General features: G+C 46.3%; 1 protein-coding gene and 2 pseudogenes across 4 annotated transcripts in view; 1 reads left to right on the top strand and 2 right to left on the bottom strand.

Moving 5' to 3' along the window:
- Positions 1-17,271, bottom strand: part of LRRC27 (leucine rich repeat containing 27) — a 62,595-nt gene that overhangs the window by 24,405 nt on the left and 20,919 nt on the right. For all 4 annotated transcript variants that reach the window (XM_072629117.1, XM_072629118.1, XM_072629120.1 and 1 more), the window contains 2 exons: positions 16,155-16,307; positions 4,780-5,155 (listed from right to left, as the gene is read on the bottom strand). In XM_072629117.1, the coding sequence (XP_072485218.1) occupies positions 4,780-5,155; positions 16,155-16,307 (529 nt within the window). The remainder of the gene's footprint in view (positions 1-4,779; positions 5,156-16,154; positions 16,308-17,271) is intronic.
- On the top strand, positions 6,179-8,204 carry LOC140529336 (uncharacterized protein C3orf38 homolog; annotated as a pseudogene).
- Positions 8,300-16,148, bottom strand: LOC140517665 (AP-2 complex subunit beta pseudogene; annotated as a pseudogene).

Raw genomic sequence — 17,271 nt, 5'->3', positions numbered from 1 at the left:
GAGTGGGCACTACAAGGAACAGAACAAGGAGGGAAAATCCTTATTCTTGCTTCTAAAAATAAGGACAAAACTCAGCAGAATATTTCATTCTATGTCACACAAACCTCAAGCTCAATGTAGTTATTAGAAGTATTGCCAACACAATGATTACTATTTTAATTTGCATTAAAAATACCCCCCAAATGCCACCAGCTGCTTAAACGCTGCACTGATTCCAATAAATACAAACAGAAATGTGAAGGAACAAAATTGAATTGAAATGACCCATTTCAAACTTGGAACAAAAGTCCAAAGGCCAAGAAAACCAACAAGGTGAATGTTCCAGAGCTAGCTAGTCCTTACTTCATCCTGACCACAGAGAGCACCTTGGGGACCTACTCACTGGTGGCCCTGAGGGGCTGAGAGAGTCAGCCCAGAGGGCTTCTCAATCTACAATCTGATTGAAGACCTTCTCTCTGCTGGATAGCCTTGCCAAAGTCCTCCTGGTCCTCCTGAGGCATCCATGGAAACCACACCAATTACCTAAGACTTAAATCCTGCCTTGAACAGCATGACTGCATGGGCATAACCCCATCAATGTTCTCCACTGAAAGAACCTGACTTTATATGGATCCAAAAGAAGTTGTGACTGATGCCCTGAGAACATCAATTATGAGTTCAATGATGGTATTGTGCCCACTGGCACTAGGGAAACCTCCTCTGGCATCAGGTACTCCTTACATATTTATACAAGGGCAGTAGGAAGGGAGGGGACAAGCACTGATAACAAACCTATTATGTGTTAGGCACCTGTGCTAAGGGCTTTACAAACGTGATCTCATTTGATCTTCACAACTACTCTGAGAGGGTAGGTGCTATTATGATCCCCATTTTACAGTTGAGGAAACTGAGGTAAACAGTGATTATATGACATGTTCGATGTCACAAAGCTAGGAAGCATTTAAGGCCACTTTTGAACTCAGGTCTTCCTGACTCCAGGCATGAGCTATCTCCTATATCCAGCTGTGAGATGGAGGCCCTTTACAAAGCGTTTCAGCCTGGCTTATCAGTAGTAAGAGAGAGGCCAGAGGAGGCCACAGTTCTGGAGAATCCCAAAGTCCTACAGAAGGCCTGAACCATCATGGCCCTAGGGCCTAAGAGATTCCTGCCCTCATGCCTAGGCCAGGTGATAGTAAGTTCCTTGGAGTGTGTGACAGGCCTCACATAAGTAGGGTGATTTGCACTGACTTTGGTGAAAATCTTTCAGGTCTCCTCAAAACTCCAAGTGTCCAGAACTGTGCACTATTCAGGAGTCCCTGTGGGAAAGGAAAGAGAGGAGGCAGTCTAGAAGAAGGTGCTGCGGGGGCTCACAGAGCACCATGACCCAATAGTGGATAACTGTATGGCCTTGGCAGAGGATACCCAACACCTCGAATTCTGTAGGCCTTTTAGTCCCTGCTATCTTCCTAAACAGGTTGTTCAGTTATTAGGTTGGAGGTTAGCCTAAGAGGTTACAAATGTGGTCCTCTGGTTCAGGCTTATGAGGCCACAGAGATGTCCCCCCCAACTTCCCTCTGACACCAAGATTCTCTTCTCTCCCTCTCTAGCCCTGCCCTTGGCAATGTCATCCACTGTTCAAAACTCCATGGCTATCTATGGAGACTGTGTCCATGTCACTCTGTCCAGCTTGGTCTTCTTTCACGGGCTTTCCTTTGGAATTTGTACAAGGCCTTGCTGGTGTTGGAGCTGCTTAGAACTGTTCAGCCCACCTCAGGAAATGCATAAACCTTGGACAGCTCCCTCCACCCACCTGACACACCTCTGTAATTCTAGTTATAGATCTTCTCTCCTAGTCTCCCCCCCCCCCCACTCCCATTAATAGGCCTCAGGTGGAGCCCATTAAGGGAAGCTTGATTAGGGGAGGCTTATTTTATAGGAAGGTCCACACCTTTTGTTAACTAATGAGTCCCTGGGTCATGAGGGTGATGATGCTCTCTGGCTCTGAAAAGTATATCTACACTCTGAGGTGAGGTTTTGCTTTGGGGTCTTACTCTTTGGAAGAAGGTTCATGTGCCAGATGAGACTCTGGGAAGCCACTATGGAGCCCCTGGCTTTGAAAACCCAGATGTGGGTGCTTCTCTCTCTGATAACTATGTATGTATGTAATGGTCAGACAGTTGGATCAGTTTGTTGATCTGTGATGTATGTATTGCTTGTGGTCAGACAGTTAGAAGCCCTGTCTGTGGGTCTTGATTTGTCTCCTTGTATTTTCTCTTTTGGTATATATGTTTAAAAAAGATTGTCAACCCCTCAAAAGTTGCTTTCCTTTTAGAAAAACAGACCTAAGAACCAGCGCTAACAGGCCATCTTGGATGTGTCAGGGTGCTTGCTGCTATAGCCTTGCTCTACACTCCAGCCCCATCAGGGTGCTTTAGCCTAGAGCCTTCACTGCTCTGGACTCCCAGTTCTCATTCTGGTCCTGATCGAGGCTCAGCTCCCTGTGCCTTTGGTTAACCCTCCTCTCACACCTGGAAGAGTCTCCTTTTTCAAGCCTCTGAGGCTCATGGAAATCCTTCCTTTGCCTCCAAGCCTGGCCCAGGCATCATCTCTCCCAAGAAACCTTCCTTCCCTTGTTCCTGGCACCATCTTCGTCCTTTCTGCTAATCCTGGTAGAATTTCCAATGTTGCTGATTCCCTCAAAAGAGCAGGCCCAAGAGGACAGGGATGGCACATTGCCTCCTCTTCTCCTCAGGGTCAAGCACAGGGCCACCCACACAGTGCTCCTCTGATAAATGGGTGAGAAAAACTGGGAAACTGTAGCAGCCTACAAGTTTAAAGATGTTTTCCCAATTCTATGGCAGGGGATTTTGGTTCTTTTCCCTTCAACTGAACAACTTCAAAGTGATAATACCTCTCTCCTCTCCCTTTCTCTCAGTTTCTCGTCTTTGTTAGTCTACCTCAGACAAATAGCAGGTAAACTTAATTGTCTCCCAATAGGAACCTCTGGCTGGCTTGGCTGAAGCAGGCTAAAGGATAAGCTGACCCTCCAGAACCCTGTTCCAACGCCTCTCCCTGGAGCTTCTTTCTGTCCTTTTAAAAACAGGTCCAGGAGCCTTTCTGGGCATGTTCTACATTGCTAGGCCCAGCACATGGATTCGTTCTCCCAGGAGAGCAGAGTCTTTGATATGGAGTATTCCTCCTGCTATGAACACAGCCGGTCAATGACAGAGGAGTAGAAGCTCCCAGCCACTTTTCCAGGCTTGTTTCATAATCAGCAACTTCTGTATGCAGTGTTCAGGCCAAGTCAGCATTCCCCTGCAAAGTTTCTCAGTGTCCCCTCTAAGCACCCCTTGCTTTCTTCAAGGCTGTTGTGATGAGTGCTTTCTCCATTTCACTTGATTGTGACTCTCCTCGGTGAATGGAAGCTCCAGGGGGCCAGGACACTGTGTACATAAAATAAAGGCTGAGCTGGATGAGGAGAGAACCACCCAAGCAGCAAGAGCTCAGGGGTCAAGAGCTGTCACTGGTCCTTTCTTCATGCTACAGAAGGCCTGGCCATGGCCTTTACATCTGTCTGTAGGGATGCCAGAACTTAGGGATGAAGAATGTCAGGCTGTTGTGAGCCTGCCAGGGCCTTGTTCTCCCCACAGGATGGGAGGGAAGGTTATCCCCCAACGGGGTGTACAGGCATCCAGACCCAGTCCAAGCTGCACTGGAGACAGAAGCCAGATACACAGTGCTGTGTTCCCAGCTTTCAAGAAAGGCCAGCCTCAAGCATAGTTCCCGCCATTGTCTGAGCGCAGTGGATGGATGAGCAGGAACAGGTCTCCACAGCAGCCTTTGGGAAAAACTTCAGTAAACTCAGGGTGCATGCTCAGCGCTTTTGAGACTGTAATTTATAAAATTAACTACACAAAGTTTTATGTTTCCACTGATTTCCAAGGACACTTTAAACTCACCCATCTTTTCTTTTACTACTAAATGAGAGGCAGGTAAGGACGGATAAAGTGCACATAAGGAAGAGAGCTGACATTTTCCCCTAAAAAGTCTTTTAATGTTAAAGAAGTCAAGGATGTTGTGTACTGAAAGGCGCTCCCTGCTGTGGGGGGTGGGGAGGTGGGTGGAGGAGGGAGCACTACTCTGAACCAGACAAGTGTCAGTGCTGGAAGAGGCCTCTGGCCCTTGACAGCAAACCCCACAAGCAGCCATGGAGACTGATGACTGAGAGGGGCACTGAGGTTAGCCAAAGTCTGCTCCAGGGGCCGCTCACCCCAGGAATCATCATGTGCCTCCCTAGCCCAAACTGCCCTATATTGTGGGGTGAGGCCTGCAAGCCCCTCCCCATTCTGAGCACAATCACCCTAGGCGTCTGTATCCTTCCTGAAATAGGATGGCCAGACCATGAATGGTCTGATTAGGCAGGTCACTGTGTGACTACAAGTTGAGCTGGGCTCTCTAGCCAAAGACACTCGATCTATTGCCTTTCCCACTCTCTACCTGGGCAAAGCTTGGCTCCTTCCCCAACTCCATTCCTTTCATTTATCACACATTCCCTTGGTTCCTTGGACCTATGGTTGCCTGCCTGCACCACAGGGGGTTGGGGGTGCCTCCCTTCCTGATACTCAGCACACAGGGTGCTAAAAGGCAGCAGTGATAGCCACCAGTTAGACTCAGTGACGTTCAAGGTTCCTTCTAATTCTACAGCAATGTCATTTTAGGTTGAGGGTTTGAGATTCAAAAGCCACAGTCATTCCCTACCCTTTAGAATTTCAGGAAGGGATACTCATTTTAAAAAATTACCTGAAACTGTATTTCGGCTTCCGAATGTGTTCCTTCACATGGTTGTCCTGAAAGTTGAGAGGTAATTGAATGGGCAGGAGCTGGTTTGCGAGAATTTCAGCTTTTTCACTGGCAACTATTTCCTGCCTCAGCTTCCAGAACTGCTTCATTTCTTCCTCATTGGACCAATCCTCAGAAAAGTCCACACTGGGTTCTGTGACCTCAGTTAAGTTCAATTTTTCCACACGTGGAAACAGATATTCCTTGGCTTTTGGATCATCCTGCTTGGATTTCTGCAACTGTGGTGCCTCTTTGTTGGAGGTTGATCTTTCGCTCAAGTCACATTTGGCTTTTGAGATTTCTTTTAAAGAGTTCACTTTTTTCATTGGTACAACTTCTAGAGGTGAAAAAAACCGGACTATTTTAGCATCCTGCCTTCAAACACTCTAGTCCCCAAACCAATACCAGCATTTTCTTTCTATTTTTAATTATGGTCTCCAATAAACAAGAGCCCTGTGGCCACCATGTGAAAACAAAGAGACCACCATGACCTCTCCCATCACCTCCATCACAGTAAAGATTCTATGAGACTGAGGATCATTGGAGGGTTTAGGTCTTTGGGGGGTGGGCGGGGAGATATGGACCTGTGATTTCTTTGATACAAGGAACTCCCAGTGAGGAAACTCCCTTTACTTTTGGAGTTTCCTGGGGCACCTAAGGGTGAGGCAACACAGTGAACACAGGTCCTGAGGATTCAGACTCAGATCTGGCTGGCTCTCTAAACAACCTATGAGGAAACCTTTGGGTTTTAGACTACTGTCATTTCAAAATATTCCCCTGTCCCTCCCCCCACCAGTGAGCCTTCCCTTGACAAAGACAAGCAAAGAAAAACAAAATTGCAGCTTCTAAGGGTATGGGGGGAGTATTGTGCTCTTCTATGCTTTCACTAACATCTCTCATGAAGATGAAGTGAAACTGATGACTAGATTTAGGGTTAGATTTGGTAGAGAGAGACCCCGAGGAATTATGGACAGAGGTTCAAAATGTTGTGCAGGAAGCAGCAACAAAAAATAGCCCCAAGAAAAGGAAGAGCAAAGAAGCAGTGTGGCATCTGATGGAGCCGAGGAAAGAAGATGGACCCAACTGAATGCAGAATTGCAGAGAATAGCAAGGAAAGACAAGATCTCCTCAAGAAAAGTAGAGATTGTAAGGGAACATTTTGTCAAAAATGGACATGATAAAAGGTAAAGAATGATAGGGACTTAACCAAAGCAGAAGAGCCTAAGGAGAAGTGACAAGAATATACAAGAATTGTACATGAAACATCTTAACCTCACTGACCACTTAACACTACGATGGTGTGGTTACTGATCTAGAGTCAGACATCCTGGAAAATGAAGTCAAGCAGACCTTAGGAAGCATGGTCAACAATGAGGCTGGTAGGGGAGATGGAATTGCAGCTGGGCCATTTAAAATGAAGATGAAGCTGTTAAAGTGCTACACTCACTAGGCCAGGAAACTAGGAAAACACAACAGCGGCAGACACCAAGGTTAAGGGTGAAAAGTGGAGTTTCTGGAGTCTTTTAGATTCTTGGTGATACCTCATCATTATGTGAAGAGAAAAAAGGGTGAAAAACCTCTTGGACGGAAACCTGAAGAGGGATATGCCCTGTACAAATCTTGTACCAGTTACTAGGCAAATGTTTACATAATTTCTGTCTGCCAAATCAGTAAAGACCTAGGCAGAAACATAACTGATAGAAAGATTTAATAAAATTGTAATAGTTCAGTCCCCCTAGGAGAATTCTGCCAGTGGTTTTTTGAGCTTCCCAACTCTCAGAATCCTTTCTCTGAATCACCCCAAGAAAAATGGGGACCACAGTATTTCTGGGATATCCTGTTAAATTTTGTGAAAACACATCAGAACAAAATGTAACAGACTATTGTGATTCAGAACTTTGTTTACTATCTCTAGTGAAAGAAGTTTCTATTTCTTTTTTTATTTCAATTTTTTTCAATTTTATTTTATTATTATTTTTTAATGTTTTACAATCACTGCCATAAAATTAAGATTTTATCCCCCCACACCTCCCCCCCTTCCCCCCCCATGACAGCATACAATTCTGTATAGGTTCTACACATACTTTCCTATTGAGTACATTTTCACTATAGTCATGCTATGTAGTCGAACTAAAATAAATGGAAGAAATCATATAACAAATCAAAACATGATACACAAAACCACACACACACACAAACATGATCTGCTACATTCTGCGAATGACTTCCATATTTCTTTCTCTGAGTGTGGAAGGCGTTTTGCCTTAGAAAACCACCACTGGGATTTTTTTTTTAAAATAAGTTATTCGTTATTACGAAATTCCAAGTCTACCAGAAAAAACTCTCGCACAGTGGTCGTTGCTGTGCACAGAGTTCTCCTGGTTCTGCTCCTTTTGCTCAGCATCAGATCATACAAGTCCTTCCAGGCCTCTCTGAAGTCTTCTTGTTCATCATTTTTTATGGCACAATAGTACTCCATTACATTCCTATACCATAATTTATTCAGCCATTCCCCAATTGATGGGCATCCCCTTGACTTCCAGTTTTTGGCAGCTACAAAGAGTGCTGCTATAAATATTTTTGTACATGTGGGACCCTTTCCCATTTTTATGATCTCTTGGGGATATAGTCCTAGAAGCGGTATTGCTGGGTCATAGGGTATGCACATTTTTGTAGCCCTTTGGGCATCGTTCCAAATTGCTCTACAGAATGGTTGGATGAGCTCACAGCTCCACCAACAATTAATTAGTGTTCCAACTCTCCCACATCCTCTCCAGCACTTATCATTTTCTTGTTCTGTCATGTTTGCCAATCTTATAGGTGCGATGTGGTACCTCAGAGTTGTTTTGATTTGCATCTCTCTAATCAAAAGTGATTTAGGGCATTTTTTCATATGATTATAGATATCTTTAATTTCTTCCTCTGAAAATTGCCTGTTCATATCCTTTGACCATTTATCAGTTGGGGAAAAAGTTTCTATTTCTTAATCTCAACCAAGACTGCACTGGACTGAAGTATGTATCCTTTCCACATGGATTAGTTGTCGCTGTGATTGCTGGCACTGTCTACCAACGGAGTATGTGTTTAGGCAGCTTTGAACAAGTATGTGGATTATCCACAGCCCTTTCTGAGTAAATACTTGGAAAATAAAATTTGTTAATCTAAGGATTGTTGGACAGAATTCCATTGAACTTGGAGTGACATTGGAGAAACCTTCAGTTACACTGGAATCCAATGAATTAGAATCATTATGTAATGGAAATGGAAAAACATGTAGAAGAAATGAAGCACTGCTTACTGAAACCTCTGTTTGTGTGGTGGAAGTGAAAACCAGACACTGTCATAACATGTGTGAACTGGAATTACCTAATCCCACAAAACACTGAGTACTGTATGTCAAATTAAAAAAAATATTTTTACTCAGAAAAACAAACAAACAAAGAACCCCCCCACAATCATGGCCACTATATCAGAAAAGGTCAGTTTACATCCCAGTCCTAAAGAAGGGAAATGCCAAAGAATGTTCAAATTACTGAACAATTGGGCTCATTTCACATGACACAAGGTTCTGCTTAAGATTCTGCAAGCTAGGATTCAGCAACATGTGAACTGAGAATTCCGAGAAGAGCAGGCTGGTTTTTTTCCCCATGATTCTATGATACTTTTCCTTGATTTAATAAACAGGTGTTTTTCCCTTTTTTTTTTGATTCTTGAAATGAGTTTTCAATTACAAAATAACAAACTAGGCCCGAAAACAGGTTTAAAAAACACTAGCCATTGGCACAGGATAGAGAAGCTCACAGGTGACAGAGGAGGCAGGAAGTGGTCAGAGCAGGGCTTACAGACTTTTGTGGGCAGGTAAAACTATCCAGAGGGGTGTGTCCTAACATTAGCACACGTTAGTACAATAGTCACTACCTTGGTGGGTCAGGGTGGTTTGGACTCAAGAATCTACACAATCAACACAATTGCTTCCAGTTAAAGATTTCTCGGTTTGCACAGATGGCAGGGGCAGTAAGGCGCCTCCATTTTTAGTGCTTCAGTTTTTCAAAATGCCATCACAGACCTGGTAGATGTACTGAGAGGCTTCAGGAGGTTGACACTTCAGAGACAGTGTGTAGTTGGGATTTCCTGGCTGGATGCGGAGCTCTGCCAATATCCAAATGCCATTAGTGAGTTTCAGGGACTGGTACTGCATGTCCTGCCCTTCCACATTTCTCTTGGCAATAGTATAAACACTGTTGTTTTGCAGTTTGCTGGAAACAGTGTCAGCATTCAAGTGGCATTCCTTAATCTGGAACTGCAGCTCATTCTTGTTGGAAACGTCCTTCTATGTTGCAAGGAAACCTGGCACTCCATTTTTCCATCCTCTACAAAGAGCACATTGAGTGGGATGAGGCAGCTGAAGTAGAAGATATCAATGTTGTTTTTACAGCCACCTGTAAGTTATTGAGAGGTTCTATCTTCATAACTGGACCCAAGGTATTGAGGGGAAGGGACACATCGAGGCTCTGCTTTGGCATCAGTGGAGTACGAATAGCCAAAGGAGTGCTAGAGATTATGCCAGAGCTGTTCTTGTTAAACTGAATAGCAAAATCTGTCATGTGCTACAACACTTTGTTGGTGAAGTTCATGTCCATGTAGATGGGGCCCTGCCGGTGAGTGAACATTCCTGAAATCTCCAGGCCTTTTGCTTTCACTGCAGTGAGCCAAACAGCTTTGGGAGCCACAAACCCTCCAGGCACCAGGCCTATCCCAGTGGAGAGTTCAAAGAGGCCATTGAGTCTACTGTTAACCACAGCAGGAGTAGGTGAAGGGGCAAAAGTTGCCTGCACAGACGATGGAATGAAGGACTGTCCCACCAGACTGTCCAACCCTCCTCCTAAGAGGTCCATAGCCCCCACTTGCATAGAGGAAACCTGTGGTGCATTGACAAGGGGACCCAAGTCAAGGTTCAGAAGGTCACCCAGCAAGTCACCCTGAGAGAGGATGACTTGAGGCTGTTCCAGATTGGTCATGGTGGTAGTGCCAACAGGACTGTCTGCAGCATGGGTGCTCCCAGGATGAATGGGCAAGTGTTTTTGGTGGATTCCATGGCTCCCCTCAACAAAAGCATTGAGAGGCTTATGATATACAGAGGCCAAAGAACTGATGTGACAGATGAGCTTGTCCAACAGGGTGGGCTCAATCAGGTCTGTCTCCTCAGAGATCAAAGGCTGTTTGGATAAGACTACATCCTTGGCTGTCACAGGATCTGTGGAAAGAAGGCACCAGTAGATATAACCCTGGTCTTGAAGATCAGGATTATCAGAATCCTGAGTTGCCAAACTCAAGACCTGCTGGACCAGTTCCTGAGTTTCTGAAGGTTTCTTGAGAAACAGATTCACTATTGCTGTAAGCAGGGTTAGCTGCACCTGGGTGCTCTCATCATGGAAGCCCTCCAGGAAACTTTCCAGAAGCTCATCTGCATTATCGATTCTCTCAGCATATTCTCCTACCATCCAGATCATGGCAGCTTGAGCATCTGGCTCATCAAGGGAATCAAGGTTCTCATACAGAGTAGCAATGATACTTTCATACTTGTTGGGATATTTGCGGAGGATGTCCTTGATGACAGCAATCGCCTCCTGAACCACGTAGTTGACTTTGGTCTGGATAAGGTCCAGCAATGTGCTCACGCAGTGCTCGGCAGATTGCTCAACCTTGATGGCACATTGGCCAATAGCTTGCACAGCTTTATGGACAAAATCAACGTCCAGTTCAGTGGCATATTCCTTTAGTTCTGCCAGGACCTGGGCAATGTTGGCTTGGGATGCCAAATGGATCATGATGTCAAGCTTTTCCAACTTGATATAGATGGGGTCATTGTACTTCACAAAGAAGACTTTGATCTCTTGCTTTAAGATTTCAGGCCTTTTCTGTACAATGAGGTTGATGTTCCTCAGGGTGACGTACTGCACTTCAGGTTCCCCAGGGAGCAGAGTTACCAGGGGAGGAGCCAGCTTCTTAGTAGCATGTTGTAGTAGTCAGAGTCCTTGGGCAGCAGCTCTAAGAACTTCATCAGGACTTTCACAGCTGATAGGACCACTGCTGAGCTGGCATGTGAGAGCCTGGGAGTCACCTGCTCACAGATACTCTGAGCCTCCCGATCATCCTTGGGGTTGTAATTGGACAGGCAGTCCAAGATGAAGATCTGACCCCATTCGGCGCATTTGTTTAGGGCTGTTAACAGCTTATTAATATTCTGAGGGTTCAGGTCAAGCAGGTTGCTATTTGGGTGAGACTCACTGATTTCTGACAAGGCTGCCACAGCATTAGCAACCACCATGGGATTTGAGTCTGCAATGAGATCCCGAGGAGAATCCAAGGAGCCTTGGTCCTCCACCATCTGGGCATTGATGTTGTGCAGCTTGGCCACACAGACTGCTGCCGTCTTTTGGACATAAGGATCTTCATCGTTCAGACATTTGAGAAGTGGCTCACAGAGATACTTTGTGATCTTGTCCACCCAAATACACCCCATAGTCCTGAATGCCAGGGCACAGATTAATGGGTTAGGGTCTTCACAGTCCTTCACAAAGTTGTTGACAGTCATGATGGCCATATCTGGCTGGCTCTTGGCATAGTTCATCAGATATAGATAGACAAGCTTCTTTAGCTCCAGGTTATCCATTTGCACACAATTCACCACATCTGGAAAGAGAGAGCTGGCATCCTTCCCCACTGTCATGACTGCAATCACTTTCTTGATAGCTTCTTTCCTTTTCTCCTTCTTTTCGTTGCTGAGCTCCGCCTTCAGTTCAAAGATCTCTCCTTTTTTTATTAGTCATGAAATACTTGGAGTCAGTCATTTTTCCAGCTCCTTAAGGTATACCAGCGGCGATGAGGAGGGATGAGGAGAGAAAAGACAAGGAGGGACAAGGTGGAGGGCCATGGGTGACAAACAAGGAAAGGGCTCCTACCCAGCACGATTCCTTTCGGGGTGGCTTCCGAGCAGGTTGGTTTTTGAAGAGGCAGAGGAGCTAGAGGCCAAATTGTCAACATTTGCTGGATTGTGGAGAAAGCAAGAGAATTCCAGGAAAACACCTACTTCTGCTTCAGGGACTACATACACTAAAGCCTTTGACTGCATGGCTCCCAGCAAAATGTGGCAAGTCCTCAAAGAGATGGGAGCACCAGATCATCTCACTTGTCTCCTGAGGATCCTGAACTGGGGCCAGGAACCAAAAGTCAGAACCGAACATAGAACAATTGACTGGTTTCAGAGTGGGCAAGAGGTTGTCACCTAATTTATTTAACTTATATGCAGAGTACTTCATGTGAAATGCCAGGCTGGACGACTCAAAAATCAGAATGTAGGTTGCTGGGAGAAATAGCAACAATCAGATAGGCAGATGACACCTCTCTGAGGGCAGAGAGTGAAGAGAAATTAGGAAGTCTCTTGATGGGGATGAAAGAGGAGAGTTTAAATGCTGGTCTAAGCTTAACATCAAAAAGACTAAGATCTTACCAACTGGACCCATCACTTCCTGGCATATATAGGGAGAAGAAATGGAAGCAGTTTCAGATTTTACATTCTTGGGCTCAAGGACCACTGTAGACAGCAACTGTCATCATGAAATTAAAAGATACTGGTTCCCTGGAAGGGAAGCTATGGCAAATCTGGATGTATACTAAAAAGCAGAGACGTCACTTCACCAACAAAGCTCTGTATAGTCAAAGCTATGGTTTTTCCAGTAGCAAGGAATGACTGTGAGAGAAGGACTATAAGGAAAGCTGAGTGGCACAGAATCAATACTTTTGAATGGTGTTGAAGAAGACTTTGGGGAGTCGCTTAGATAGGAAGGAGTCAATATTTAAAGAAATTGATTCAGGCCATTCACTGGAAGGTCAAATACTGAAGCTGAAGCTTAAATACTTTGATCACATAATGAGGAGAAGGGACTCACTAAAAGAGACCCTGGTGCTGAGAAAGATTGAAGGTAAAAGGAAAAGGGGATGGCAGAGGATGAGACGGATAGATGGGGTCAGGGAAGCGATAAATATGAGCTTGGACAGACTCTGAGAGACAGTGGAGGACAGAAGGGCCAGGGGTGCTATGGTCCATGGGGTCAGAGAGCTGAACATGACCAAACAACAACAATAGGGTCTTAATCAATCCACAAATCTTTATTCAATCTGCGCCAGGCTCTGGCCACCCATGGGTCAAAATCAAAGTCCCTGCTGCCCTCAAAGAGTTGATCATATGTACAGAGTAAGGCTCTGAGCAGAAGGCAATGCCTGAGCTGAGTCTCAGAGAAAACATGGAATTCTGAGAGGGGCATGTGAGAAAGACATTTTGGGCAAAGATACAGAGGTGGGAGACTGTGTTGCATGCTGAGTTCAGGGACCGGAATTTGAATCTCTCTAGGTTTTCGGGACACCTTGCTCTTTCTTTCCCAGTTCTCTTCCATCTTTGACCACTCTTCTGTCTCCTTTGCTGGATCCTCCTCCAGATCATGTCCTCAGACTGAGTGGGGCCCTCTGCTCTTCTCCCTCTAGGCAACTTCACATGGGGATCTCAGCTCCCATGGGTTTAATGACCATCTCTTCGCTGAGGATTCTCAAATCTACCCCTCCTGCGCCAATCCCTCTGTTGACCACCAGTCTCGCATCTCCAACAGCCTTTCAGACATCTCAGACTGAAGGTCTAATAGACATGTCACACTTAACACATCCAGAACAGAGCTCTAATCTTTCTCCTAAATCCCTTCTCCATAACTGTTCAGGATACCACCCTCCTCCCAGTCCCCAGGCTCATCACTCCCTCACCATCCATATCTAAGATGGTGTCAAAACTTATCTCCTGCCCCTCTTCAGTGTCTTTCAAATACACCCCCTTCTCTCCTCTGACCCTGTCTCATCCCCTCAACCCACGGACTATGGTAATATCTCTGCTAGGAGGTCTGCCTGCCTCAAGTCTTTCTCTACTCCAGCCATTGGTGCTCTGGCCTGCTTTCTCTTCACCCACCTCATGCTCTTCGATGCCTGTCCTGGGGGAGGTTAGGGGGTGAAATGGCTTCTCTGCCTTCTGTCACCTGTGGTCCCAAAGGCTGATGGAAGTTCCCCACTGTTCTGTCCTCTTGACTCACAGAAAGACCTTGGCCCACTTGAGGAAGACGCCATCTGGTCATTTTCTCCAGAAGCCTTTGTTTCCTGCAGGACTCAGGAGCATGCTTGGGGCCCATGCTGTGGGTCTAGAATGGAAACCCCTTGGGACCAGGTGCTGCTTCCTCTGTGTGTGCCATCTCCAGATGGCTCAGCAGGAGAAAGTGAGGCTGGTGACCTTGCATAGCCCTCCCTCACTCAAATCAAAGTCAAGTGCAAGTCACGTCATCATCTTGATGTTGTGGTTCTCTCTGAGAACGAAGGACAAACACAACAACAACAACGACAGCAACTCCAGTCACCATAGTAAGTATGACCATATCACCCCCTGCTGAGTAAATGGCTTTACATCACCACCAGGAGCAAAGATGAAACACTCTGTCTGGCCTTCAGAACCCTTTCGGACTCAGCCCCCTACTCCGTTTCTATATTCTTACACCTCTCAGACCTGCATTCTCTTGGATCCAGTGGCCCCAGCCACAGGACCCCCCATCTCTTGGCTCCAGGCACTCTTCTTTGGCCATCCTCCAGGACTGGAACTCTCTCCCTCTGGTGCTCCAAAGGTTGACCTTCTCAGCTTCCTCCCCACCTTGTACAGGCCTGTCCTCCAGGGCCTTCCCTCTGTTTCTCATCTTTACCTGTTGTCCTCCTCAATGGAATGAGCTCTTGGAAGGCAGGGGCTGTTCTTCTGCCTTTTTGTATCCTCAGTGCTTTGTAGAGTACCTGGCACACAGTAGGTGCTTAATAAATGCTTACTGATATTCCGACCTAAGGAACTAAGCCCCAGTCACTTTGAAAACAGTAGGCCAATGTGGTGAAATTGCTTCTGAAACTTCTCTTTTGTTCCCCACAAGCCCCATCCTGACCCCACGTACATCGAGACGTCAGAGAAATGTTTCTTCACTGCATGAACATCTTCCTAGCGATGGCCCCCAGCAGCATCGCCAGAGCAGCCAGCAGTGTACATGCACAAGGCCACTTTGTCTGGTTTCCATGTTCACTGACATAGATTATGAGCTGAATCCAAACCAAACAAAATGAGTCTTTTCATCCCTAAGGCCTGGTCACACCCAACAGCGTGGAACTCGATTGCATAGAGTCTGCTTTGTTTTTCAAGCACATCAGCACTGAGACACAACTTTCACAGCTGTCCTGTTTCCCTGTATTTCCTCCTTATCCTTTGCTGGGCAGCTTTTTCAGATGCTTCAGTGACTCTCTTTCTTTCTTTTTTGTGGGGCATGCCACCCTGCTATGCTTTTAGTGCATCTAGGGGCACAAGGGATGGAGCACCAGGCCTGGAGTCAGGACGACTGCTCTTTGTGTGTTCAAATCTGGCCTCAGTCACTTCGTAGCAGCGTGACCCTGGGCAAGTCATGTCACCCTCTTTGTCTCAGTTTTCTCATATGCAAAATGAGCAGGAGAAGGAAATGGCAAAGCCCTCCAGGATCTTTGCCAAGAAAATCCCAAATGAGGTCACAAAGAAAAAAATGATTCAATACCACTTGTACTTTACAACTCCCCACACTCCGATTTAAGAAGAAACAAGGAAGAAAAAACAGAACTCTGGTAGCAAACAGATGCTCAAATCAGCCATGCCCAGAAGGGGACTTCTGTTCCTGAACTTGCAAATCCAGTGACTGAGGAGGAGGCAGAGCTTCCTCCTATGCCCTTTAGAGCATGCCTGGACAAAGCACCACCCAAAGTCCTTGGGTCTTTCCTTTATGGTAGACACTATTCTCCTTCCTCTGTTTCCCTCCCTCAGATAAGCCTGAAACAGTCCTTACTGTCTTTTATTACAGTGCAGAAATGTGCCACCCGACTTGTCCAGTCCCTCCCTGGGTGACAGACTCCTCCTCTGTGTCCGGTTCTCTGCTCTGCCAATCACTCGGCCTCAGATCCCCTTCCAGGGCTGCTGGTGCTGGATCAGGGGTGGGGCAGCATTCCAGAGCAGTCAGACTAGTCAGAGCCCCACAGGGCAGCCCTGCCCACAAGGGCCACTTCTTGCCTTTGTCTTTGCTACCTGAATGGACAATTTATGTGTCAACACAGAATTCCTCCTGGAAGGAGACCCCCAGTGGCAGGCTCAGTGAATCTGGGGGTCAGGGCTGACTCCTCATGATGTGGTGACCTGGGTGAGGAGGGGGCAGAAGGGAGAGGCCTGAGCCAAGGCCTCCAGGTTCACGACCAACCTTGACATGGTGGAGTGGTGCCGGCGCACTGCTTCAGGGCCCACTGGCGGAGAAAGGCCAGGATGGACAGCAGGCCTTTCTGGACAATGTCTTTGGGGGGAAATTCTAGAGGGCAGTTCCGCAGGTTCAGGGCTTTCAGTGATGTCAAGTTCCCTGGAAAACAAAGAGCAAATTGATGAATGTTTTCTTCCCTGACGCCTTTATTTATAAGCAGGACAGCAAGGGGCAGAAGTGGTGCTGAGTTCACGTGCCACCAGGGCCTGCCTGCGTTCTCCCCTCTGCTTGGACACCTGTAGTCTCTGGTACTTCCCTTTCGGGAATTTTTGTGCCTCTGCCATTTGGCCAAGTTTGAGGGTGGATTTTGATGTTTATTGTTATCATAGTAACTTTCTATGGTCAGAGTTTCTTCTGTTGTTTGCTCATTTTTGTCTATTTGTTGACGTTTAACTGTTTGTTAAAGTAGGACTCTGCTTCCAGGGTGGAGGATGCACTGTCCAAAAGTCAAGGGGTTTTGTGCAGCTGTTTTCAGAGATACTTCTAGGGACCTGTAAATTTTCAGTTCTTCCTAAGTGGCAAGACCTAAGGAGAGCTGTTTACTGGCCTGTGCTCTGGTCTGTGAGTGACCATAAGCACTCTTTCCTGCCCTGGAACTAGAAGGAGGGTCCCCACTCCACTGCAAGCTCTGTTCTGCTAGTGCTGCTCCTTGCCCTGGGACTGTCATCGAGGACTCAGATCAGGGTTTAGGGAAAGCAACTGAGTCATGTCTCTGTGCTAGCAAAGAGACCCCTGTAATCTCCTTCTGATCAATTGTGCAGCCCCCCCTTTACTGTGCTCCAGAAGCTGCTGCTGCTGAGTCAGTGACTCCCAAGGCCTTCTCCTGCTTTGTTGGGGCCAGGGCAGTCTTGGACGGTGCTCCATTCTTACCTAGGTGCGAAAGACCTTTCCTGCTGACCTAAGTGGCTTGGGGCTGGACAATTCTTTCACCTTAACCTTCTGCTGGTTGTGCTGCTCAAAAATTGCTTTAGGGTATTATTTAAAGGGGTTTGGAGGGGTTTTGGAGAGAGCTCAGGGCAGTCCCTGACTTTACTCTGCCTCCAAATGTGTTTCATGATCTGGG

Source organism: Notamacropus eugenii, chromosome 1 (assembly GCF_028372415.1).
Source record: "Notamacropus eugenii isolate mMacEug1 chromosome 1, mMacEug1.pri_v2, whole genome shotgun sequence".
In the NCBI taxonomy this organism is placed as follows: Eukaryota; Metazoa; Chordata; class Mammalia; order Diprotodontia; family Macropodidae; genus Notamacropus; species Notamacropus eugenii.
Note: the sequence above shows the minus strand (reverse complement) of the source record. Positions and strands in the feature narration are given on the sequence as shown.